At 66.4% G+C, this 26,539-nt stretch overlaps 1 protein-coding gene across 2 annotated transcripts in view; it reads right to left on the bottom strand.

Annotated features, from left to right (window-relative positions):
- Positions 1-1,843: 1,843 nt before the first annotated feature.
- The window catches only part of TMEM198 (transmembrane protein 198), a 45,432-nt gene continuing 20,736 nt past the window's right edge, over positions 1,844-26,539 (bottom strand). Inside the window, exons 2-5 of one of the 2 annotated variants that reach the window (XM_039493549.1) lie at positions 7,584-7,834; positions 6,235-6,810; positions 3,763-3,953; positions 1,844-2,833 (exon numbers count right to left, since the gene is read on the bottom strand). In XM_039493549.1, coding sequence (XP_039349483.1) covers positions 2,687-2,833; positions 3,763-3,953; positions 6,235-6,810; positions 7,584-7,773 — 1,104 coding nt within the window. In that variant the 5' untranslated portion in view covers positions 7,774-7,834 and the 3' untranslated portion in view covers positions 1,844-2,686. Of the gene's footprint in view, positions 2,834-3,762; positions 3,954-6,234; positions 6,811-7,583; positions 7,913-26,539 lie in introns of those variants that run through there. The other variant, XM_039493550.1, reaches the window with a different exon arrangement.

The following is a 26,539-nucleotide window of genomic DNA, read 5'->3' as shown; positions in this document are numbered from 1 at the left end:
GCCTCAGTGCCGGGCAGGCCTGGCAGCTGCTGGCCCTGCAGCATGAGTGGCCCAGTCCCAGGGACGAGACTATCCCTCACGTGCGCCGGGGAGCAGAGGGGCCGCGCTCACACTGCCCCTCCAGGCGGGCAGTGCCCGCAGCCCCCAGCCCAGTGCCTGGCAGGCGAGCGGCTGGGACACCACCTACCCTGGCCCGTTCTCTGAGGGAACGGCCTCTCCTGGCGCTGCTCTGGCCCAGGGCCGCTGGGGGACAGCTCCCAGCGAGCTGGGGTGTGTCCAGGCACTCACGGAGCTACGCTGGGGGGGGCAGAGATGGGGGAACAGGCACCATGGAGCTACGCTGGGGGGGCAGAGATGGGGAACAGGCACCATGGAGCTACGCTGGGGGCAGCGCGCGGGGACCAGGCACCCTGCAGCTACGCTGGGGGGGCAGAGATGGGGGGAACAGGCACCATGGAGCTATGCTGGGGGGACAGAGATGGGGAACAGGCACCATGGAGCTACGCTGGGGGCAGAGATGGGGGAACAGGCACCATGGAGCTATGCTGGGGGCAGAGAATGGGGAACAGGCACCATGGAGCTACGCTGGGGAACAGGCACCATGGAGCTACGCTGGGGGGAACAGGCACCATGGAGCTATGCTGGGGAACAGGCACCATGGAGCTATGCTGGAGGGGGAACAGGCACCATGGAGCTATGCTGGGGGCAGAGAATGGGGAACAGGCACCATGGAGCTATGCTGGGGGAACAGGCACCATGGAGCTACGCTGGGGGCAGAGATGGGGATCAGGCACCATGGAGCTACGCTGGGGGAACAGGCACCATGGAGCTACGCTGGGGGCAGAGATGGGGAACAGGCACCATGGAGCTACGCTGGGGGGCAGAGATGGGGAACAGGCACCATGGAGCTATGTTGGGGGCAGAGATGGGGAACAGGCACCATGGAGCTACGCTGGGGGCAGAGAGGGGAACAGGCACCATGGAGCTATGCTGGGGGCAGAGATGGGGGAACAGGCACCATGGAGCTACGCTGGGGGCAGAGAGGGGAACAGGCACCGTGGAGCTACACTGGGGGCAGAAATGGGGAACAGGCACCATGGAGCTATGCTGGGGGCAGAGATGGGGGAACAGGCACCATGGAGTTATGCTGGGGGCAGAGATGGGGGGAACAGGCACCATGGAGCTACGCTGGGGCAGAGATGGGGGGAACAGGCACCATGGAGCTGTCCTGGGGGCAGAGATGGGGAACAGGCACCATGGAGCTGTCCTGGGGGCAGAACTGGGGAACAGGCACCATGGAGCTACACTGGGGGCAGAACTGGGGAACAGGCACCATGGAGCTATGCTGGGGGCAGAACTGGGGGAACAGGCACCATGGAGCTACGCTGGGGCAGAGATGGGGAACAGGCACCATGGAGCTACGCTGGGGGCAGAGATGGGGGGAACAGGCACCATGGAGCTACGCTGGGGGCAGAACTGGGGAACAGGCACCATGGAGCTACGCTGGGGGCAGAGATGGGGGGAACAGGCACCATGGAGCTACGCTGGGGCAGAGATGGAACAGGCACCATGGAGCTACGCTGGGGGCAGAGATGGGGAACAGGCACCATGGAGCTACGCTGGGGGGCAGAGATGGGGGGGAACAGGCACCATGGAGCTACGCTGGGGGGGCAGAGATGGGGGGGAACAGGCACCATGGAGCTACGCTGGGGGGGCAGAGATGGGGGGGAACAGGCACCATGGAGCTACGCTGGGGGGGCCGAGATGGGGAACAGGCACCATGGAGCTACGCTGGGGCAGAGATGGGGGAACAGGCACCATGGAGCTACGCTGGGGGGCAGAGATGGGGGGGAACAGGCACCATGGAGCTACGCTGGGGGGACAGAGATGGGGGGAACAGGCACCATGGAGCTACGCTGGGGGGGCAGAGATGGGGGGGAACAGGCTCTCAGGAAACTGCTCACTGAGCTGCTTGGGGGTCAGTGGGGGGCTAAGGGCTGGCATGGAGGGAGCTGCCCTGGGGGCCTCGGGGGAAAGGTGGGGACACCAGGAACTCTGGGGCGCGTTTGGCTCATCAGGCCCTGCCACGGGCTGTGCCCCCTCGGGGAGTGGCAGTGGGGCGCTCACCCTGCTCCATGAGTCCACGTGTCCCATGCCGCCATGCAGGGTCTGTGCCAGCGAGCGGGACTAACCCTCTCCCGGCACTGCTCGCCGGCCAGCGATCACTGGGCACGGCCCTGCGCCTGCCCCGTCGATGGGCTCCCTGCCCCAAACGGGCCACAGCGTCGCCTCCCACACCCCTGGCGCTGACTCCTGCTCGCCCTGGCGTGTCTGGAGGGCTGGTCCGTGCTGGCCTGGCGTGTCGGTCCGTGCTGGCCTTGGCGTGTCGGTCCGTGCTGGCCCTGGCGGAGCCCTGGTGTGTCTGGAGGGCTGGTCCGTGCTGGCCCTGGCGTGTCGGTCCATGCTGGCCTTGGCGGAGCCCTGGTGTCTCTGGAGGGCTGGTCCGTGCTGGCTCTGGTGTCTCTGGAGGGCTGGTCCCTGCTGGCCCTGGTGTGTCGGTCCCTGCTGGCCCTGGCAGGGCCCTGGTGTCTCTGGAGGGCTGGTCCGTGCCGGCCCTGGTGTGTCGGTCCATGCTGGCCCTGGCAGGGCCCTGCTGCTGGTGTCACGAGAGGTCGGGGGGTCTGGGCTATACCCGAAGAGCTGGGCCAGAGCCCATGGTCAAGGGCACCGTAGAGCCGCAGTCATAGTCCAGGTCAACCACGGCGTGCGTGCTTGTGATGAGGCTGCTCAGCGACGTCCCCGTCTGCCGCTCCCGGAAGCTCTGGATGTAGCTCTGGGTGAGAGAGGTGGGACATGAGCCTCATGTCCCCAGCCCTCCGGCTGCCACCCCAGCCCCATCCCCTCCACCAGCTCTGGGGCTCTGCTGGCCCTGTCTGGGGGAAGGACCTGCCAGGCTGCTGCAGTACAGCCCTTCCCCAGCAGGTGGGGCCACGCCACACACCCGGGCAGGGCAGGGAAGTCAATTCCCTGGTTCAGGCTGCTGCAGCAGGCGGTTCTCCCCTGCCCCCCCCCCCGGTCGGTGGGGCCCTCTGCAGCCTGGGGCAGCGTGTGGGAGTCTGGGGGAAAGGCCAGGGGGCACTCGCCCCCCAGGGTGGGACCACAGGGGGAGTCTAGGCAGCAGAGCTGCTCCTGCCCTGGTGATGAGGGCAGCAGGCTGGCGGCCAGGCCCAGCATGCAGGCAGGCAGGGGTGGGGGATGTGGGGGAGGAGGAAAGGGTGCTGGGGTGGGGGTGCTGTGTCAGGAGCAGAGAGGAGGGTTTGGGGATCTATGGGGGGGGTCACCCCCTGCTGGTGCTCAGCCAGGGAGGCGTTGCCAGTGTGGCCAGCTGGGTGCTGCTCACTGGGGGTATCTGATGCCTTCACACTGGGGAGCAGGACCTGGCATCCCCCGTCAGCTGTAGCTGAGGACGGAGGATGGGAACGCTCTCCCCACCCCCACCCCCAGAAGTGGGGCAGGTTCAGTTCTGGTTCAGGCGCTGGCGGGAGAAGGCAAAGGGGCCCCCGGCCGGGGCTGATGCCCGTGGGGAGTTGCAGGGCAAGGAGACCACGGGCTGGCTCAGTCCCTCCCGCTAGTTCATTGTGTTTCTGGCAGAACGAGGCGACGCCGTGAATGTGCAGGGCAGAGCCCACCCCTTCCCAGAGCGCTGGGCTCCTGCCTCCCCCTGCCCAGGCCCAGCCCCAGCGCCTGGGGCACGGCACTCACGGGGGAGAGCACGTCCCCGTCAAAGCGCCGCACGGGGGTTGGCTTGCGTCGGTAGCTGGGCTCGGGCGGGTGGGCTTTGTGTGGGTGGGGAGGGGGATGGGGTGGCCTCCGCTGCTTCTTCTTCTCCTTCCGCTCCTCCCGCTGCTTGATCCTCATCAGCTGCACCCGGCGCTGCTGCCGGCTGATAACCACTGGGGGGTGAGAGGGGGAGTGAGGGGTCTGTTCTGCACCCCCGCGGCACCTGGACCTGCAACCCCCCCCCACGCCTGGCACCCAGATCCTGCAACCCCCCCTGGCATCCAGACCCTGCAACCCCCCTGGCACCTGGATCCTGCAACCCCCATGCCTGGCACCCAGACCCTGCAACCCCCCCCGGCATCCAGACCCTGCAACCCCCCTGGCACCTGGATCCTGCAACCCCCCTGGCACCCAGACCTGCAACCCCCCTGGCACCTGGATCCTGCAACCCCCCTGGCACCCAGACCTGCAACCCCTGGCACCTGGATCCTGCAACCCCTGGCATCCAGACCCTGCAACCCCGGCATCCAGACCCTGCAACCCCCCTGGCACCTGGATCCTGCAACCCCCCTGGCACCCAGACCTGCAACCCCCCTGGCACCCAGATCCTGCAACCCCCCCAGCATCCAGACCTGCAACCCCCTTGCACCCGGACCTGCAACCCCCCCCCCACGCCTGGCACCCAGACCCTGCCACCCCCCCTGGCATCATGTCCCTGCTACCCCCCTGGCACCCGGACCTGCAACCCCCCTGGCACCTGGATCCTGCAACCCCCCCGGCACCCGGACCTGCAACCCCCCTGGCACCCAGACCTGCAACCCCCCTGGCACCCGGATCCTGCAACCCCCTCGGCGCCCGGATCCTGCAACCCCCCTGGCACCCGGATCCTGCAACCCTCCCACCCCACGGCACCTAGATCCTGCAACCCCCCACAGCACCCGACTCCTGTAACCTCCCCCCCACATACACACAGTACCCGGACCCTGCAACCCCCCATCCCCGGCATCCAGACCCTGCAACCCCCCTGGCACCTGAATCCTGCAACCCCTGGCACCTGGACCCTGCAACCCCCAGCATCCAGACCTGCAACTCCCTGGTTCCCGGATCCTGCAACCCCCCACCCACGGCACCTAGATCCTGCAACCCCCACAGCACCCGAATCCTGTAAACCCCACATACACACAGTACCCGGACCCTACAACCCCCCGTCCCCGGCAACCACAGCCTGCAATCCCCACCCCACCCCTGGCACCCAGACTCTGCAACCCCTGGTACCCGGATCCTGCAACCCCTCACCCCACGGTACCTAGATCCTGCAACCCCCACAGTACCCGGACCCTGCAACCCCCGTCCCGGCATCCAGACCTGCAACTCCCTGGCACCCGGATCCTGCAACCCCAGCATCCAGACCCTGCAACCCCTGGCACCTGGATCCTGCAACCCCAGCATCCAGACCTGCAACCCCTGGCACCCTGATCCTGCAACCCCGGCATCCAGACCCTGCAACCCCTGGCACCTGGATCCTGCAACCCCCGGCATCCAGACCTGCAACCCCTGGCACCCGGATCCTGCAACCCCCACCCCACAGCACCTAGATCCTGCAACCCCCACAGCACCTGAATCCTGTAACCACTCGCACATACACACAGTACCCGGACCCTGCAACCCCCCATCCCCAGCAACCACAGCCTGCAATCCCCCCCACCCCACCCCTGGCACCCAGACCCTGCAACCCCTGGTACCCAGATCCTGCAACCCCCAACCCCTGGCACCTGGACCCTGCAACCCCCACCACCCCTGGCACCCAGACCCTGCAACCCCAGCATCCAGACCCTGCAACCCCTGTCACCTGGATCCTGTAACCCCCGGCATCCAGACCAGCAACCCCCCTGGCACCCGGTTCCTGCAACCCCCCCCCCCCCGGTACCTAGATCCTGCAACCCCCTACAGCACCCGAATCCTGTAACCTCCCCTCCACATACACACAGTACCCGGACCCTGCAACCCCGCATCCCCGGCATCCAGACCCTGCAAGCGCCCTGGCACCGGGAGCCTGCAACCCCGGCACCCAGATCTGCAACCCCTGGCACCTGGATCCTGCAACCCCCGGCATCCAGACCAGCAACCCCCCTGGCACCCGGTTCCTGCAACCCCCCACCCCACGGTACCTAGATCCTGCAACCCCCTACAGCACCCGAATCCAGGAACCACTCCCACATACACACAGTACCTGGACCCTGCAACCCCCGTCCCCGGCAACCAGAGCCTGCAATCCCCACCCCCAACGGTACCCGGACACTGCAACCCCCCCATGTCATCCCTCCAATCACTGAGAGCCTTTGACTCCCACCCCACAACACCCCCCCAATCACTCAGAGCCTGCGAACGGCCCACACCACCCATCACCTCTGATCCCCCATTCCCCGCGTCCCTCGCCTGCCCGTCCCACCTCACCTTCGGTGTGGGAGTACCCCTCGGCCGTGACTTTCCACTGCACCAGCACGCCCAGCGTGGCGAGGACAGGCCAGACGCCCAGGATGACCCAGCTGTACCAGCACATGGGCCGCGCGGGCGCCACCTTGACGCGCTCGTAGACGTACTGCACCAGCAGCAGCAGCTCGATGAAGTAGTCGACGGTGACGGTCATGATGGCGCTGCCGAAGACGGCCGTGGAGAGGGTGGTGAAGAACTTCTGCCACTGCAGGGTGAGCACGGCGCCGAGCATGCCCACGCCCAGCAGCAGCCCGATGGGGATCCACACCGTGGGCGGGTGGTAGAACTGCTCCATGGCCACCAGCGTGGCCAGCGCCAGCAGCAGCCCCAGCAGCAGCCCCACCATGAAGAGCCCGACGCTGCGCACCAGCATGGTGACCAGCCCGCACAGGACGCCGATGCCCAGCCCGATGCCCACCGAGGCCTCCACGCTCAGCTGCGTGTCCAGCACCCGCTCCTTGTAGCACAGCATGAAGATGATGATGGAGCCAAACATCAGCCCGGTCAGGAACATGACGGCCTTGAAGCAGCGGTAGCCTAGGGAGAGCAGGGCTGGTCATTGCCGCAGGCTCTGTCCGGCCAGCGGGGACGCAGCGTTGGCAGGAGCCCTCCCTGGCGCACACTCAGCTCCCCTCTGCGCCACCCGAGGGCAGGGGGGCTCCTGCTGGGGGGTGCGGTGCCAGGGTTCGCCGCAGGCGGCCTCGGTGCAGGCACGGATGTGCCAGGCCAGAGATACTGACTGCGGCTCGGCGATGGCCTGGCTGACCGAGCCGGGTGCTTTCAGGATGTGATAAAATGACACCACGTGCGCTGCCATTTTGCGGGGAGAACTACGTCGCGTCCATGGCAGAACGAATTCCCACTCTCGCCGTGTCGCCCGAACCCCTGAGCTCTGTCAGAGTCGTTGTCAGACTGCAGCCAGCTGCCCCAGTCCCCTCTCCCCCAGCTCGGCCTCAGCCCATCCGCTGGCTCTGCCTGGCTGGAGGGAGGAACATGGGCTGGGAGCCAGGGGCCCCGCACACAGAGAAGTGGGCTCAAGCGGACCAGAGCAGCATGGCTGGGTGCCAGGACTTCTCACCTCTGCCACTGACTCGCTGTGAGCTGGCGGGAGGCCAGGCCCCACCCCTGCGCCTCAGTGTCCCCACATGTACGGGGGAGAGCAGGGAAGCAAAGCAGGCTGGCGATGGCTGCCGCTCTCTGCCTGTCCTCCCGTCACCCGCACTCACCAAGCCCCCATCTCTTGCCCCGCTCCCCCCACTCCCTGCCTTGCTGCACAGCCGAGGCAGCCAGCCCGGCCCTGCCGGACTCACCGAAGAAGCAATAGATGATCCCAAAGAGGCAGCACATGGCGCACACGACCGAGGGCACCACCTGGTACCGGCGCTCGATCTCCTGCTCACAGCTGTGCACCCACTCCTGCCCGGGCTCGTGCGGCAGCAGCCTGAAGCGCAGCGTCTGCACAGTTGAAGTCATGGCTCTTGGCGATCCCGGCGGGGGCATCAGACGCCCCACGCCCTCCGCACGCCCCACAGGCCGCGCTGCATCCAGGAGCCTCCTCCAGCTGGCGAGAGGGCAGAGTGACAGGGGGAGGGGGTGGGATGAGAGCTAGCCTGCCCCGAGCACCCAGCGAGCCCCAGGCAACTGCAGGCTGGGTGCCCACCCCAGAGCCACCCTGATCCCTGCAGCACTGCAGTGGGGGGAGCTCAGCCGCCCCCCCCCCCAATGCCTGGTGCCCTCCCAGGCCATGGGACAGAGCGGGACCCTGTGCTGGCACCAGGGAGCCAGGCTGGAGTAGGAGGCAGCCCTGGAGTGGCTGTGGGGAGGAAGGCGCAGGGACAAGGGGGCTCTGGCAGGAGATGGGGGAGGCCATGGGAAGGGGGACAGGGGGAGCTTCCTGATGGGGGCCCAGCCCAGGGCTGCCAGCAAAGGTGTGAGGAACCCCCCTGCATCCAGCAAAGGTGCGAGGAACCCCCCTGCATCCAGGCAGGTAGGAGAGGGGCCCCCGGACAGGAGACTGCCGGGATGGCTGAGCCTCACACTACAGTGCGTGTAAAAGGCTAGTTGGCATGACAGAGCCATTCACCCTGAATCGAGCGGGGGTGGGGGGGGAGAGTCACAGAGCAGGTCTGCTGGTGTCTGGGGGGGGACTGGGGATGGCCACGGAGCGGCTCCCCCGGTGTCTGGGGGGTCTGGGGCCGGGATTGCCACGGAGCAGCTCCCCGGCGTCTGGGGGGACTGAGGCTGGGGATGGCCATGGAGCAGCTCCCGGCGTCGGGTGGGGACTGGGGCCGGGGATGGCCACGGAGCGGCTCCCCCGGCGTCTGGCGGGGGGGACTGGGGCCGGGGATGGCCACGGAGCGGCTCCCCCGGCGTCTGGGGGGGGGGACTGGGGCCAGGGATGGCCACGGAGTGGCTCCCCCAGCGTCGGGGTGTGGACTGGGGCTGGGGATGGCCACGGAGCAGCTCCCCTGGCGTCGGGGTGGGGACTGAGGCCAGGGATGGCCACGGAGCGGCTCCCCCGGCGTCGGGGTGCGGACTGAGGCCGGGGATGGCCACGGAGCGGCTCCCCCGGCGTCGGGGTGGGGACTGGGACTGGAGAGGAGATGGAGGGTGACTGGGACTCAGGAAAGTCAATAAAGAGCTGTTTTGTTTTGGTCCTGTTGGCTCCCCCACAAGTGAAGGGTTGTTAGTTTGGCTCAGGGGCCAAACTACTCTGAGAGGAGGGAAACTGAGGCCATAATTGCCCCACTACCAGAGCGAGATGTAAACCAGAAGGGAAACTGAGGCAGCGACGCTGGAACGGTAACAGCTGTTACAGGTGCTAACCCCCTCCAGACCCAACCCAAAGCCTTGGCACTAACCCAGAGATCCCAAGCCTGAACCAACAGCACAGCCCTGCACAGAGAGACCCAAATGGACAGGACTGATCCCAGAGAACGCAGCCACCAGGCGCTAACGGAGGGAGCCCACACCACCAGCACCGCCCCACAGGGCTCCAGGCCAGACGGGACCCTCGAAGAGCTCGCCTGACTCCTGCCTAGCCCTGGGCCCCCCGCACTGCGCCCAGTAACTTCTGTTCAGCCAAAGCCACCCCAGAAAGGCCCCGGTTGGACGGGAACCCTTCAAGTGAAGGGGAATCCACCACTTCCCCGGGAGCTCGTTCCACGGGTGAAGCACCTGCACCGTTAAACATCAGGGCCTTATTTCTAATAGGGATTTATCCAGCTGCAGCATCCAGCCACAGGCTCTGGTTCCGGACGTCTCTGCCAGACTGAAGAGCCCTTAGTGCTGCAGCTGAGCCGGCTGCCTGGGGGTGCCGTGCCATGGCTGAGCTGGGTGGCCGGGGGCGAGGGGTGCGGGGCCACGGCTGAGCCGGCTGGCCGGGGGTGCTGCACCGTGGCCGGCCGTGGGCGAGGGGTGTGGGGCCGTGGCTGAGCCGGGTGGCCATGGGCGAGGTGCGGGCCGCGCTGAACCGGCTGGCCGGGGGTGCCGTGCCATGGCTGAGATTGGCGGCTGGGGGTGAGGGGTGCCGCTTCATGGCTCAGCCGGCTGGCCGGGGGCGAGGGGTGCCATGCTGCGGCTGAGCTGGATGGCTGGGGGCGAGGGGTGCAGGGCTGTGGCTGAGCCGGGTGGCCGGGGGCGAGGTGCGGGGCCGTGGCCCTGCTGGGGGGCCGGGGGCGAGGGGTGCGGGGCCGTGGCTGAGCCGGGTGGCCAGGGGCTAGGGGTGCCGGGTTGTGGCTGGCCAGGGGCGAGGGGTGCCGGGTTGTGGCTGAGCTGGGTGGCCGTGGGCGAGGTGCGGGCTGTGGCTGAGCCGGCTGGCCGGGGGTGCTGCACCGTGGCCGGCCGGAGGCAAGGGGTGCCGGGTTGTGGCCTGCCGGGGGCGAGGGGTGTGGGGCCGTGGCTGAGCCGGGTGGCCATGGGCGAGGGGTGCGGGCCGTGGCTCAGCCGGGTGGCTGGGGCAGGTGCGGGGCCTTGGCTGAGCCGGGTGGCCGGGGGCTAGGGGTGCCGGGTTGTGGCTGGCCAGGGGCGAGGGGTGCCGGGTTCGGGGTGCGCTGGGTGGCGGTGGGCGAGGGGTGCGGGGCTGTGGCTGAGCCGGCTGGCCGGGGGTGCTGCACCGTGGCCGGCCGGAGGCAAGGGGTGCCGGGTTGTGGCCTGCCGGGGGCGAGGGGTGTGGGGCCGTGGCTGAGCCGGGTGGCCATGGGCGAGGAGTGCGGGGCCGGCTGAGCTGGGGTGCTGCACCGTGGCCGGCCGTGGGCGAGGTGCGGGGCTGCGGCTGAGCCGGCTGGCCGGGGGCGAGGGGTGCGGGGCCGTGGCTGAGCCGGCTGGCCGGGGGTGCTGCACCGTGGCCGGCCGTGGGCGAGGGGTGCGGGGCCGCGGCTGAGCTGGGGGTGCTGCGCCGTGGGCGGCCGTGGGCGGTGCGGGGCTGCTGCTGAGCCGCTGGCCGGGGCGAGTGCGGGGCCGCGGCTGAGCCGGCTGGCCGGGGCGAGGTGCGGGCGCGGCTGAGCCAGCTGGCTGGGGTGCGGTACCGGGGCTGGCCGGGGGCGAGGGGTGCGGGGCCGCGGCTGAGCTGGGGGTGCTGCACCGTGGCCGGCCGTGGGCGAGGTGCGGGCTGCGGCTGAGCCGGCTGGCCGGGGCGAGGTGCGGGCGCGGCTGAGCGGCTGGCCGGGGCGAGGTGCGGGGCAGCGGCTGAGCCGGCTGGCCGGGGTGCTGCACCGTGGCTGGCCGGGGCGAGTGCGGGGCGCGGCTGAGCCGGCTGGCCGGGGTGCTGCACCGTGGCTGGCCGGGCGAGGTGCGGGCCGCGGCTGAGCCGGCTGGCCAGGGTGCTGCACCGTGGCTGGCCGTGGGCGAGGTGCGGGCTGTGGCTGAGCCGGCTGGCCAGGGGCGAGGTGCGGGGCAGCGGCTGCGCCGGCTGGCCGGGGGTGCTGCACCGTGGCCGGCCGGGGGCGAGGGGTGCGGGACCGCGGCTGAGCCAGCTGGCCGGGGGTGCTGCACCGTGGCTGGCCGGGGGCGAGGGGTGCGGGGCCGTGGCTGAGCCGGGTGGCCGGGGGCGAGGGGTGTGGGGCCGCGGCTGAGCCGGCTGGCCGGGGGTGCGGCACCGTGGCTGGCCGGGGCGAGGTGCGGGCCGCGGCTGAGCCGGCTGGCCGGGGCGAGGGGTGTGGGGCCGCGGCTGAGCCGGCTGGCCGGGGGTGCTGCACCGTGGCCGGCCGTGGGCGAGGGGTGCCCAGCGTGGCAGGGACTTGGGCTGCTCTCAGGGTCTGGGCTCCCTGCACTGTGGGCCCCTTGCTGCCCCCCCGCAATGGGGCCTGGTGCTGGGCCGGCTCAGGGGCGCCGGCCGGGCAGCCGCTGGCAGCCGACGCCAGCTTGGGCCCGAGGCTGGCAGGGCCCCGGAGTGACCCCACGTGCGGGGGCTGCCTCGCTGCCACCCCATTGGTCCACTCGCTGTTGCTAAGGGAGGCAAGACACTCGCTGATTGGCTGCAGGGAAATTACCCACCGGCTGCCTCCTCTGCTACAGCCTCTTGTTACATCCCCGCCCCCCCCGCCGGGCCTAGCCCCCCTGCCCCCCCCAGCCCCCTTCCTGCCCTCCCGGTCCATACACAGCTCTGCTGCTGCTCCCCAGTGCTGACCCACAACCCCGAACGTTATACAGTTTGGATCTGATCTAAGATTAGGGAATTGGGGAAGCAGCCTCTGTGCCCTCCCCCGCCCCCCAGGCAGGGCTGCCAGGCAGGGTTCGGGGGCAGCCCCTCTGCACCTGTGCAAGTCTGGGGCTCCAACCATCAGGAGAAGTTTCACAGGGACAGGGCTGAGCACAGATGCCAGGTCCGACTGCAAAGCCTCCTCCGCTCGGGAAGGTGCCAGTGCTATAGCAAAGGGAACGGAAACTGAAAACGCCCGTTGTCGCATCCTGACTCCTCAGCTGTGGCGTGGCGAAAGGGCTGAGCTCCGGCTGGAGCAGGCACCAGCTGGGAGACAGGTGCTGACTCCGGCACAACCCCCCCCCCCCCCACACACACACAGGATTTGCTGGCTGGCAGTTCTAATGCCCTGGAAATCCATGACAGGACCCTTGCTATGTCTGGCCCCCCGAAGGCGCCGGCACTGAATCTTCTCAGGTTCTGCTGCATGCGCTTTGCCTTGTTATGTTTCCAGCCCTGTACAGAGTCTGTCGGTGACGTGGTTTAGTGGTGGCCTTTGCTGGAGGATGAGAACTGTCGAGAGCTGTGTGGGTGTACAGCTCCTGGAACAGTCCCTCCTTGCACCCAGGACAAGTCCCATTACCCCCTGTAACAAGCGGGGACAACCTCAGAGCAGGGACTCCCAGCGCCACTGCAGCCCGCAGGCTTGCCTCTGCCCCCGCCACCAGATGTGGTGCTCTACCGGGGATCATCCTCCAGGCTCATGCGGCGTGAGCCCTGTGCCACCTCTGGCACGGCAAGCAGGAGATGCCATGTGCCTTAGACGGACAAGCGGTAGCACAGCTCAGATACCAGTCACGACAGACGGACGGATGGATTGACCCGTGGGAAAAGGGATGCTCCTCGCAGAGGACCAGAAACTGCCCACTGACAATGTGCGGTAAAGGTTTTCTGTGGGCCGGCCCCGCCTAGCACATGGCTCCGGAGCGCTAGCTCGGAAGAGCTCTCCGACGTCCCGCCGCTCTCAGCAGAGGGTGCTGCAGAGAATGGTGCAGGTAATGATGGCAGGATGGATCTGTGGAAGGGATCCTCAAAGCTTCATCCTCTCCCCGCCCTGGAGATTACGCTGGCAGCCTGCAGCAAAGCTGCTAATGAGAGCTCTGGGCGCCTAATCCCCGAGTGCCCCGGGGAAGAGGCCCATGTGCATGGGCCAGCTGCAGCCCAGCGACCACAGGCTGCTCCTGGGGGAGGGAGGAGACCCACAGCTGATGCTGCAGAGCGGAGCTGTGGCCCCTCAGGCTCTGAGGGCCCTAGTGGGTGACCAGGGTACGTGATTGAAAACGGGCTCCCTGGGGGCCATGCGCTCGGAGTATTAAACTGAGGCCCTTGAGTCAGTTCCGTGGCTGTGGGGAGGTGGCATCACCTTCCCAACTGGCTTCCAGTGCTTCCCCTGCACCGCAGGAGCCGCTCTGGGGTGGGCCAGCTGCAGCCAGAGACTCCCCTGCCTCTGCTCAGCAGCATTCACGCCTGCTGGCCGCCTGCCATGCCACGAGGGAGAGGACCCGGAGGCTGTGAACTGCCAGCAGCAGACAATCTCCTCGATCCAGGGTGCTGCTAGTGCGGCAGCTGGGTCTGAACGTCTCCTCTTCTCCCCAGTCCCCGACACCTGTCCATCCCACCCTGGGCCAGCTTCACCAGCTGCCTTTCAGTGTGTGCTCTTCTCCACCCGACCCCGGGCCAGTGAGCCTGGGACTGCTGGAGTCAGGAGAGGGGAGCCATCACTGCGCCCACTCCCACCAGCCGTGCCACTGGCCTGACTTCTCCTGGACCCGCAAGGGGCTGCGCTGCGCTAGACAGTCAGGAAGTGACAGCACCCAGATTCCCACGCCTGCCTGGCTTCCCTGCCTGTGCCGGCATCATTGCAAACGAGGCTCTAATTACAGGGCACAGGCTCATTCTCAGCCAGTGCAAACGTCCCAGCCCCAACTGCCCCGTCCCAGCCCCTACTGCCCCGTCCCAGCCCCTACTGCCCCGTCCCACACCCCCATGCCCCGTCCCAGCCCCTACTGCCCCGTCCCTGCCCTCCTGCCCCGTCCCACACCAGCCTGCCCCGTCCCAGCCCCCACTGCCCCATCCCAGCCCCCCTGCCCCGTCCCAGCGAGCCTGGGACTGCTGGAGTCAGGAGAGGGGAGCCATCACTGCGCCCACTCCCACCAGCCGTGCCACTGGCCTGACTTCTCCTGGACCAGCAAGGGGCTGCGCTGCGCTAGACAGTCAGGAAGTGACAGCACCCAGATTCCCACGCCTGCCTGGCTTCCCTTCAAACGAGGCTCTAATTACAGGGCACAGGCTCATTCTCAGCCAGTGCAAACGTCCCAGCCCCAACTGCCCCGTCCCAGCCCCTACTGCCCCGTCCCACGGCCCCCTGCCCCGTCCCAGCCCCTACTGCCCCGTCCCACGCCAGCCTGCCCCGTCCCAGCCCCAACTGCCCCGTCCCAGCCCCTACTGCCCCGTCCCTGCCCCTACTGCCCCGTCCCAGCCCCCTGCCCCGTCCCTGCCCTCCTGCCCCATCCCACACCAGCCTGCCCCGTCCCAGCCCCACTGCCCCGTCCAGCCCCTACTGCCCTCCCACACCAGCCTGCCCCGCCCCAGCCCCCACTGCCCCGCCCCAGCCCCCACTGCCCCATCCCACACCAGCCTGCCCCGTCCCCGCCCCCTGCCCCGTCCCTGCCCCTCGTGCCCCGTCCCAGCCCCTACTGCCCCGTCCCACACCAGCCTGCCCCGTCCCTGCCCCTACTGCCCCGTCCCACACCAGCCTGCCCCGTCCCTGCCCCGTCCCAGCCCCCTGCCCCGTCCCATGCCACACGGTTCCAGGCCCCCATCTTGCTCACACCACTGGGACTCTGGCTTGCCCTTTCCAACACCACGTCACTCCACCGCCCCACCGCATGCCATCCTGCCCTGCCCCCCAGCACACGCTCCAGCCCCAGCCCAGCCATGCTGCCCTGCCCTGCCCACCCAGGCAATACTAGGCCCTATTCCGTCCCAACCCACTGGACTCCTCCCCAGCTTGTCCCACCCCCTACGGCCTGCCCCACCCTGTCCTGCCCTAGCCAAGCCCACTCCGCGCTGCTCACTCCACCCAGCGCTTTCTGCCTGTGCTCACACATGCCACCCCAGTGCTCCAGTGTCCTGCCCCATCCAGTCCCAGGCCTCCCCTCTCCATCCCCCGTACCATCCCATCTGCCGCTTGGCAACCTCCCATTTGCTCCCAGCATCCAGGTGCACCCTCCGGAGGTTCCCAGCAGGCAGGCAGCTGAGGCGAGGACGGGTGTTGCTAGGATACTGTGCGGCAAAGCCTTCTGGAGAGCCAGCCGGCAGCAGCTCCTCCTCTCTTTGTCTGGCGCCCAGGGGGCCCTGGCGGGAAGGCCTCGTACTGCCAGAGGGTCCCGGCTCCTGCCTGGCAGGGCTGGCCTGAGACCTTGTTCCCGGGAAGCCAGAGCTCGGCAGTGGGTGTTTCCCAGCCCGGGGGCTCACACGCTAGTGTGCACAGAGAGGAGCAGGATGGGAGCCCGGTCACCCCCCGGGCAGTGTCCCCCCACCCACCTGCTCCCACCCGGGGAGAGGAAATGCCTGGGGCTGCTGGCCGGACACCTGCTGCCCTTCGGGCCTTGGCGCCTTCCCAGTGCAGAGCGGGGAACCGCTCGCCCGGGCCTTCTCCAGGCTGGGGCGGGCGGGAGGGAGGGCAGAGAGTGTTCACAGGCTCTCTGAACCCCAAACAGTCAGCAGGAGCCAAGGCCACGGGCTGGTGAGGTGCAGAGACATTATTACTGCCCCACCTGGTCACCCCAACCCTCCACCCTGCCTTCCCTCCTCCCCCCAGCCTGCAGCACCTGTTCCCATCCACCCCCACACCAGGGCAGCTATCCCCGTCCACCCCCGCCACTCCCACACCGGCGCAGCTATCCCCGTCCACCCCCACCACCCCCACCCCAGGGCAGCTATCCACATCCACCCCCACCACCCCCACACCGGTGCAGCTATCTCCATCCATCCCTGCCACCCCCACACCGGGGCAGCTATCCACATCCACCCCCACACCAGGGCAGCTATCCCCATCCACCCCCGCCACTCCCACACCGGTGCAGCTATCTCCGTCCACCCCCACACCAGGGCAGCTATTTCCGTCCACCCCCCCGCCCACCCCCACACCAGGGCAGTTATCCCCATCCATCCCGCCACCCCCACACCGGGCAGCTATCCACATCCACCCCTGCCACTCCCACACCGGCGCAGCTATCTCCGTCCACCCCAGCCACCCCCACACCAGGGCAGCTATCCACATCCACCCCCGCCACTCTCACACCGGCACAGCTATCCCCATCCACCCCCACCACCCCCACACCAGGGCAGCTATCCACATCCACCCCCGCCACTCCCACACCGGCGCAGCTATCCCCATCCATCCCCGCCACCCCCACACCAGGGCAGCTATCCCCATCCACCCCAGCCACTCCCACACCGGCTCAGCTATCTCCGTCCACCCCTGCCAACCCCACACCAGGGCAGCTATCTCCGTCCACCCCCGCCACCCCCACACCAGGGCAGCTATCACCGTCCACCCCGCCACCCCAACACCAGGGCAGCTATCTCCGTCCACCCCCACCACCCCCACACCAGGGCAGCTATCCACATCAACCCCCCCCACCCCCACACCCGCGCAGCTATCCACCTCCACCCCCGCCACCCCCACACCGGCGCAGCTATCCATATCCACCCACACCACTCCCACACCGGCACAGCTATCCACATCCACCCCCGCCACCCCCACACCAGGGCAGCTATCCACATCCACCCCCGCCACGCCCACACCGGCGCAGCTATCTCCGTCCACCCCCGCCACCCCCACACCAGGGCAGCTATCCACATCCACCCCCGCCACTCCCACACCGGCGCAGCTATCTCCGTCCACCCCACCACCCCACACCAGGGCAGCTATCTCCATCCACCCCCGCCCCCCCCCCACCCGGGCAGCTATCCACATCCACCCTCGCCACTCCCACACCGGCGCAGCTATCTCCGTCCACCCCCGCCACCCCCACACCAGGGCAGCTATCCACATCCACCCCCGCCACTCCCACACCGGCGCAGCTATCTCCATCCACCCCTGCCACCCCCACACCAGGGCAGCTATCCACATCCACCCTCGCCACTCCCACACCTGCGCAGCTATCTCCGTCCACCCCCACCACCCCCCCACACCAGGGCAGCTATCTCCGTCCACCCCCACACCGGCGCAGCTATCCCAATCCATCCATGCCACCCCACCCCACGCATACTGGGATGTGACGAAGTGGGGGGTTTTCTTGGTTTTTCCATGTTTTCCAATGGGTTGCATGCGGGGGGTGGGGGGAGTGGGACTCAGTGTCCCTGGATGTTACTGGTTTAACGAGGGGAGGAGAGAGGGAGTTTGTTGGGACACAGGACTGGAGAGGGGACTTGGGACCCTGGCCAATGGCCTGGAGGATGGAGACCCCAGCAACTGGTGACCTGGTGACCCAGAGATCCAGCTCAGGAGTCGCAGCCGGTTCTGGCCAGTGGGGGACAATGGGCTGCGGGGAGAGGACCCCGTGACCTGACCAGCCGGCTCCAGCCCGAGGGGCCAGAGGGGGGCTGAGAGGAGACCCAGGTCTGCCTGTTTACGACCCTGTTTCCCTGGAGAGAAGCCAATGGACAGAGGGGGCTTGGGGCTGGGGGTATCGGAGGCCCAGCTGGGAAGCAGGGGGGCTCGGGGCTGGAGAGGGGGAGCAGGCAGAGCCCACCTGGATGCAGGGGAGACTGGGATGTTCTGTGCTGAGGGAGGCCAGGCCTGAGACCCTGAGAGTTTCCTGTGCTGTGTTCAACTCTCAATAAACCTCCTCTTTTACGCTGGCTGAGAGTCGCTCCGGGCTAGAGAACAGGGGGCATCAACCCCTTCGGGGGTGAGGTGGCCTGGGGGGTCCAGAGCGCGTGGACTCCCGGAGGGGGCCCACAGTGAGAAACAGGTGTGCTAAGGTCAGAGAGGTGCAGCTCCAGGAGGTGGTGTGGACCCCCCGAGAAGGGCTGTCGAACTGAAAGGGGCACCCCCCACGGACCGCACGGAGCCAAGAGTGGGCACGATCTGTGAGTCCGTGACAGCTGACCTCGAAGCATTCAGCATCCCCTTCCACACCGTGTGCTTCCCACAGCAAGTCTGCCCGGGCAGGGCTCCTGGGGAAGCCAGGCACCCTGCACCCCAACTCCGCAGTCAGACGTGACTCTCAGCAAGCGTAGAACGGAAGGCTTATTAGTCGACAGGATCGCAGTGTAGAACAGAAATCAGTGACTTTCAGCCAAGTCCATCTTGAGAAATCCTGGGCCAGGCGGCCTGGACTCCTCCTCTTCCATTTCCCCCAAGCAGACTGCCAGCTTCTAGCGCCCACACCTCAGACACTCCCATTGCTCCTCCTCCTTCTCTCTGTCTCCTGGCTGCATCCCCCTCATGGGTCTCCGGTTATGAAGGGCACCGGCCATAGTCTATGTGCAGGCAGCTGGAGCAGCTTCCCCTGCTCCAGAGGTCTCAGCCCAAGTCACACACCCCTATTGCCACTGCTGAGATACTGGTGCAGCACACAGGGAAACTGAGGCACACACAGTATTCATGCAAACGAGTAAAACTCACACAGGCTCAACAGCAAGACTCACATACAACATAACAAGGAAAATCCCCACTTCATCACATCTCTCCCGCATTTGAGACCCAACTGAGCGGGGTCACTTTAACCAGTGGCCTGGGGAAGTTCAGGCCCCCCTCTCCGGGACAAAGCGTCAGCTATAACATTTGCACTCCCCTTAACCTGGACCATCTCCATCTCATACTCCTGGAAGAACAGACTCCACCTCAGGAGCTCGGCATTGGCCCCTCTCATCTGGTGCAGCCACAGCAGGGTGAGTGCTCAGTGCACACAGTGAAGTGGCGCCCAAACAGATCTGGCTGCAGCCTTTCAAGAGCCCACCCCAGGGCCAGGCACTCCTTCTCCATGCCTGCATAGCCCTGCTTCTGGGGCAGCAGCTTCCTGCTCAGGCACATGATGGGGTGTTTCTCCCCCTTTGCATCAATGTGCATCAGCACCACGCCCAGCCCTGTGTCAGGGTATCGGTGAACACCATAAAGGGCTTGTCAAAGTCTGGGTTTCCCAGCACCGGGCCCTTGACCAGAGCCTCTTTCAGCGCCCGGAGAGCCCTCTGGCACTGCCCGGTCCAGACCAGCTTGTCCGGCTTCCCCTTCCTGCATAGCTCAGGGATGGGAGCTGACACAGAGCTAAAGTGGGGCAGTGTCCCGCCATCCCAATAAAGGCCTGGGGAGCGGGCCAGTCTCTGATCGCCCCCACCTCGGCTGGCTCTGGCTTTAGGCAGCCGCTCCCCACCTTGGGGCCCAGGTACGTCACCTCTGCCATCCTCACCTTGCACCTGCCAGGTTTTACAGTCAGCCCTGCATCCTGCAGGCGACCCAGCCCCTCTTCCCCTGGGACACCTGGTCCTCAACCTCCGCTAGGGTACAATTCTCCATCCCCCTCAGGAGCTGATCCCCCTGGCGCCGGCAGGTGACCGGCGCCGCCTTGAGGCTGAAAGGCAGGACCAGGGATTTGTACAGCCCCAAAGGGGCAACAAAAGCAGGTTTCAACCTGGCATCTGTATCCAAAGGTACCTGCCAGTAGCCTTTGGTGAGAAACCTGGTCATCACCCACAGCTTGTCTAGGATCTCATCAGGCCTAGGCATGGCAGGCACCAGACATGGTGATGGCATTGAGCTTCTGAGAGGCCACACAGAATCGGATCGACCTGTCTTTCCTGGGGACCAGCAACACGGGAGAGGCCCCCGGGGCTGGTGGGTGGCTGGATCACTCGTAAGCCGGCATGTCTCTGAGCTCTTCCTCCAGGGCCTAGGCTGTGCTCCCCATTACGCCGAATGGGGAACACCTGATGGGAACCCCGTCTCCAGGTCAGCCAGGTTAGTGAGTGCAGGCAGGTTGGAAAACAGCTGTGGGTACGAATGCACCCCTCTGATCTCTGCCTGCTGGGCAGGGGTAGCTAGTCAGAGAGGGGAACTGAGTCCAGCAAGGGGCCGGCTCCTGTCTCAGGGAAGAGACCCACCAGGGGAGCTTCCCCCTTCTCCCACTGGGCACACATGGCCAGTACCAGCCTCTCCCTGTCACAGTCCGGCTCCATCATGTTGACCTGGTTCCCTCAGTGGCTGTGAGCCCGGCTGGGCAGTTCCACCACATCATTCTCCTCATTCAGCTGCTGGATGACCTCGAAGGGTCTGTCCCAGGGCTTAGTGCAGCTTCCGGGACGAGACCCCTCACCTGGTCCTGGTGCCATAGGCTGAGCGGTCGTACCAGAGCTTCTGCCTCCCTTGGGCCCTGGCTAGGTTCTCCCTGGCCGAACCCATGAGCTCAGCGAGCTTTTTCCGGAAAGTCAGTACATGCTCCAGCAGTGATTCTCCGTCGGAGGAGGCCTTCCCCTCCCAATTGTCCCTCACTAAGTCCAGGGCCACCTTCTGAAAGTCTCCTCTGACAGGCAGGTGTCCCAAGGCTGCCTTACCCTTGTCCTGGGCCTTTTGCACCTCTGGACAAGGCAGCCCTAGTTGGCAGCTGTCCCGCCCTAGCGGTGGTTCCCCATACTCAGCTTGGGTCTCCAATCCCCCTGGACTCAGCTCTGCCCCTGCTGTCCCAGTGGGGGCAGGCAGCAAGCCCGCTGCTTTGCTCACAGCATCAGAGCCAGCGTGAGCCCCCTCTCCGGTGTGCAGGGGGGCGGGGAGCATCTCTCCCTCCCGCTCAGCCCCAGGGGTCTGGTTACAGACAGGCAGGTATCCTCAGCCCAGCAGCCCCTCCCTGCTGCCAGCCAGGTCATTTGCATTTTCACTGACTGCTTCAGTCTCAGCCAATTGGTTCCCTGGATTCAAATTCAAATCCTCGGCCCTTACAGGAGCGGGGCCTGGATCCTCTGGATGGGTCCTTCTACCTCTCAGCTGTCGCTGTCTCTCCTGCTGTTCTGCTTCATGCCTTCCCTGTCTCTCACGCTCCTCTGACTCCTTCAATCTCAGCTCCAATTCCATCCGTCTCAGATCCATCGAAGGGGAACCTGGTGGAGACCCCCAGCTGGTTGGGGACACGGGTCTCTGGGACACCTGGCTCCTCCCAGCCTCTCTTGCGGCGCCAGCTGGGTCAGAAATCAGCCCCTTAGAGTGATCCTCCCCTTAAGCTTTCCAATGTGCAGCCCTCTCTGCACAGTTCTACAAGGTCCTTCTTAAGGGGATGGTTATAGGCAGGAAGGTTATATAGAGGAAGCAGAAGGTCTGGTACGACCACACGGCGCGGGCCCGCACCTTCGACACTGGGGATCAAGTAATGGTCCTCATCCCCGTGAGGAAAAACAAACTCCAGGCTGCCTGGGAAGAGCCCTTCAAGGTTGTCAAGCAACTAAATGAGGTAAACTATGTGGTGGAGCTGTCGAACCGGGCGCACCACCGCCGGGTCAGGTGTACCATGTGAATATGATGAAGCCATACTATGACAGGGGGAATATGGTGCTGGCCGTGTGTGGACACTGGGAGGAGCTGGGGGATGACCCCTTAGTGGATCTATTCCCAGGGACAAAGGCTGGTTCCCCCTGGAGGCGATTCCCCTCTCTGATCAGCTGACCCCTGCCCAGCAGGCTGAAATCAGAGGGGTGCTGCATCTGTACCGACAGCTGTTCCCAGCCAGCCTGGGCGCACTAATCTGACTGTCCATCGCACCTGCCTATAAAATGCTCCCCCTTCCGAGTCACAGGGAAAACTGCTCAGAACCTGGAAAGAGAGGTCAGGGACATGCTGGCTTTAGGGGTGATCCAGCCGTCTTCCAGCCCTTGGGCCTCGCCGGTGGTGCTGGTCCCCAAGAAGGACGGGTCGATCCGGTTCTGTGTGGACTATCGAAAGCTCAATGCCATCACCGTATCTGATGCCTACCCCATGCCAAGGCCTGACGAGCTCCTAGACAAGCTGGGAGGCGCTCGGTACCTTACCACCATGGATCTTACCAAGGGCTACTGGCAAGTGCCGCTGGATGCAGATGCCAGGCTGAAATCGGCCTTTATCACCCCCCTGGGGCTCTATGAGTTTCTGACCCTGCCCTTCAGCCTCAAGGGAGCACCGGCCACCTTCCAGCGCCTGGTGGATCAGCTACTGAGAGGGATGGAGAGTTTTGCCGTGGTGTATATTGACGACATCTGCGTCTTCAGCCAGACCTGGGAGGACCACGTGTCCCAGGTTAGACAAGTGCTGGACCGACTCCAGGAGGCGGGGTTAACCGTAAAGGCTGAGAAGTGCAAGGTGGGGATGGTGGAAGTATCTTACCTGGGCCATCGGGTGGGGAACGGCTGCCTGAAGCCGGAACCAGTCAAGGTGGAGGTGATCAGAGACTGGCCTGCTCCCCAGACCAAAAAGCAGGTCCAGGCCTTTATTGGGATGGCGGGGTACTATCGGAGGTTCGTGCCCCACTTTAGTGCCATAGCTGCCCCCATCACTGAGCTGTGCAAGAAGGGGAAGCCAGACAAGGTGGTCTGGACTGAGCAGTGCCAGGAGGCTCTCCGGGCGCTGAAGGAGGCTCTGCTCAGAGGCCCAGTTCTGGCAAATCCAGAGATTGACAAGCCCTTTCTGGTGTTCACCGATGCCTCAGACACGGGGCTGGGGGCGGTGTTGATGCAGGAGGATGAAAAGGGGGAGAGAAACCCCATCGTGTACCTGAGCAAGCAGTTGCTACCCTGGGAGCAAAACTACGCGGCCATAGAGAAGGAATGTCTGGCCATGGTGTGGGCCCTTAAGAAACTAGAGCCATATCTCTTTGGGCGCCACTTCACCGTGTGCACCGACCACTCTCCCCTGACCTGGCTGCACCAGATGAAAGGAGCCAACGCCAAGCTCCTGAGGTGGAGCCTGCTCCTGCAGGACTATGACATGGACGTGGTCCATGTGAAGGGAAGTGCCAATATGATAGCGGACGCGCTGTCCCGGAGAGGGGGCCCCGAACTTCCCCGGGTCACTGGGCAGAGTGACCCCGCTGAGTTCAGTCTTGAAGTGGGGAGAGATGTGACAGAGCGGGGAGGATTTGACCTGGGAAGGTTGCCGGGGAGTTACACTGGGGATGGGAAGGAAGCTCCCTGAGCTGTAACCTGAGCCAGGAGGGGGGTTGGGTGAAGTGACACCTTCTGCCTGGGAGCCTGAACAAAGGACAGGAAGACCAGAGGGGAGGGGGCAGAGAGCTGCTGGGGGGATTTTTAGTTTCAGTTTGGGCTGGGTGGTGCAGCGCAGGGGATCCCAAGCTGGGGTCTAAGCTCCCTGAACCCCCCAGAAGGACTCGATAGAGGGGTCCTGGCTGTGCCCACAAGCTCTGCTGTAGGCTGCGTCCCTATTGTCCAATAAACCTTCCGTGTTACTGGCCGGCGGAGAGTCACAGTGAATCCCAGGAAGAGGGGTGCAGAGTCCTGACTCCCCGACACTCTGTAACACCATCCTTCCCGGTCACCCCCACACCGGCGCAGCTATCCCCATCCATCTCTGCCACCTCCACACCGGCACAGCTATCCCCATCCATCCCCGCCACCCCCACACCGACGCAGCTATCCCCATCCACCCCCACCACCCCCACACCACGGCAGCTATCCCCATCCATCCCCACCACCCCCACACCGGTGCAGCTATCCCCATCCATCCCCGCCATCCCCACACCGGCGCAGCTATCCCCATCCATCCCCGCCATCCCCACACCGGCGCAGCTATCCCCATACATCCCCGCCACTCCCACACCGGCGCAGCTATCCCCATCCATCCCCGGCACCCCACACCGGCGCAGCTATCCCCATCCATCCCGCCACCCCACACCGGCGCAGCTATCCCAATCCATCCCTGCCACTCCCACACCGTCGCAGCTATCCCCATCCATCCCCGTCACCCCCACACCGGCGCAGCTATCGCCATCCATCCCCGCCATCCCCACACCGGCGCAGCTATCCCCATACATCCCCGCCACCCCCACACCGGCGCAGCTATCCCCATCCATCCCCGCCACCCCCACACCGGCGCAGCTATCCCCATCCATCCCCGCCACTCCCACACCGGCGCAGCTACCCCCATCCATCCCCGCCACTCCCACACCGGCGCAGCTATCCCCAGCCATCCCCGTCACCCCCACACCGGCGCAGCTAAACCCATCCATCTCCGCCACTCCCACACCAGCGCAGCTATCCCCATCCATCCCCGCCATCCCCACAGCGGCGCAGCTATCCCCATCCATACACGCCAACCCCACAGCGGCGCAGATATCCCCATCCATCCCGCCATCCCCACACCGGCGCAGCTATCCCCATCCATCCCGGCATCCCCACACCGGCGCAGCTATCCCCATCCATCCCGCCACCCCCACACAGGCGCAGCTATCCCCATCCATCCCGCCACTCCCACACTGGCGCAGCTATCCCCATCCATCCGCCACTCCCACACCGGCGCAGCTATCCCCATCCATCCCGCCACCCCACAGCGGCGCAGCTATCCCCATCCATCCCCCCCATCCCCACACCGGCGCAGCTATCCACAGCCATCCCAGCCACCCCCACACCGGGGCAGCTATCCACATCCATCCCCGCCACCCCACACCGGCGCAGCTATCCCCATCCATCCCGCCACTCCCACACCGGCGCAGCTATCCCCATCCATCCCGCCATCCCCACACCGGCGCAGCTATCCCCATCCATCCCCGCCACTCCCACACCGGCGCAGCTATCCCCATCCATCCCCGCCATCCCCACACCGGCGCAGCTATCCCCATCCATCCCCCCCACCCCCACACCGGCGCAGCTATCCCCCTCCATCCCCGCCACTCCCACACCGGCGCAGCTATCCCCATCCATCCCCGCCACTCCCACACCGGCGCAGCTATCCCCATCCATCCCCGCCATCCCCACACCGGCGCAGCTATCCCCATCCATCCCCGCCACCCCCACACCGGCGCAGCTATCCCCATCCATCCCCGCCACCCCCACCGCGGCGCAGCTAGCCCCATCCCTCCCCGCCACCCCCCCCCCGGCGCACCTATCCCCCTCCATCCCCGCCCCCCCCAAACCGGCGCACCTATCCCCATCCTTCCCCGCCACCCCCACACCGGCGCAGCTATCCCCATCCATCCCTCCACCCCCACACCCGCGCAGCTATCCCCATCCATCCCCGTCACCCCCACACCAGGGCAGCTATCCCCATCCATCCCCGCCACCCCCACACTAGGGCAGCTATCCTCATCCATCCCGGCCACCCCACACCAGGTGCAGCTATCCACATCCACCCCCGCCACCCCCACACCAGGGCAGCTATCCACAACCATCCCCGCCACCCCACACGGGCGCAGCTATCCCCATCCATCCCCCCCCCCCACCTCCACCCAGCTATCCCGCATCCCCGCCACCCCCACACTGGTGCAGCTATCCCCCTCCATCCCTGCCACCCCCACACCAGCGCACCTATCCCCATCCATCCCTGCTACCCCAACACAGGCGGAGCTATTCCCCACCATCCCCGCCATCCCCACAGCGGCGCAGCTATCCCCATACATCCCCATCACCCCCACACCGGCGCAGCTAACCCCATCCATCCCTGCCACCCCCACACCGGCGCACCTATCCTCATCCATCCCCGCCACCCCCACACCAGTGCACCTATCCCCATCCTTCCCCACCACCCCCACACCAGCACAGCTATCCCCAGCCATCCCCGTCACCCCCACACCGGCGCAGCTATCCCCATCCTTCCCTGCCACCCCCACACCGGCCCAGCTATCCCCATCCATCCCCGCCACCCCACACCAGGCGCAGCTATCCCCATCCATCCCCGCCACCCCACACGGGCGCAGCTATCCCCATCCATCCCGCCACCCCACACCAGGGCAGCTATCCCCATCCATCCCCGCCACCCCCACACGGCGCAGCTATCCCCATCCATCCCGCCACCCCCACACCGGTGCAGCTATCCCCATACATCCCTCCACCCCCACACCGGCGCATCCCTGTCACCCCCAAACCAGGGCAGCTATCCCCATCCATCCCCGTCACCCCCACACCAGGGCAGCTATCCCCATCCATCCCCGTCACCCCCACACCGGCGCAGCTATCCCCATCCATCCCCGCCATCCCCACACCGGCGCAGCTATCCCCATCCATCCCCGCCACCGCCACACCGGCGCAGCTATCCCCATCCATCCCCGCCACACCCACACCGGCGCAGCTATCCCCCTCCATCCCCCACACCCCCACACCCGCGCAGCGATCCCCATCCAACCCCACCACTCCACACCGGCGCAGCTATCCCATCCATCCCCGCCACTCCCACACCGGCGCAGCTATCCCCATCCATCCCCGCCACCCCCACACACGCGCAGCTAACCCCATCCACCCCCGCCACCCCACACCGGCGCAGCTATCCCCATCCATCCCCACCACCCCACACGGCGCAGCTAAACCCATACATCCCCGCCACTCCCACACCGGCGCAGCTATCCCCATCCATCCCCGCCACCGCCACACCGG

This window comes from Mauremys reevesii, linkage group 11 (genome assembly GCF_016161935.1).
Source record: "Mauremys reevesii isolate NIE-2019 linkage group 11, ASM1616193v1, whole genome shotgun sequence".
Lineage (NCBI taxonomy): Eukaryota > Metazoa > Chordata > Testudines > Geoemydidae > Mauremys > Mauremys reevesii.
Note: the sequence above shows the minus strand (reverse complement) of the source record. Positions and strands in the feature narration are given on the sequence as shown.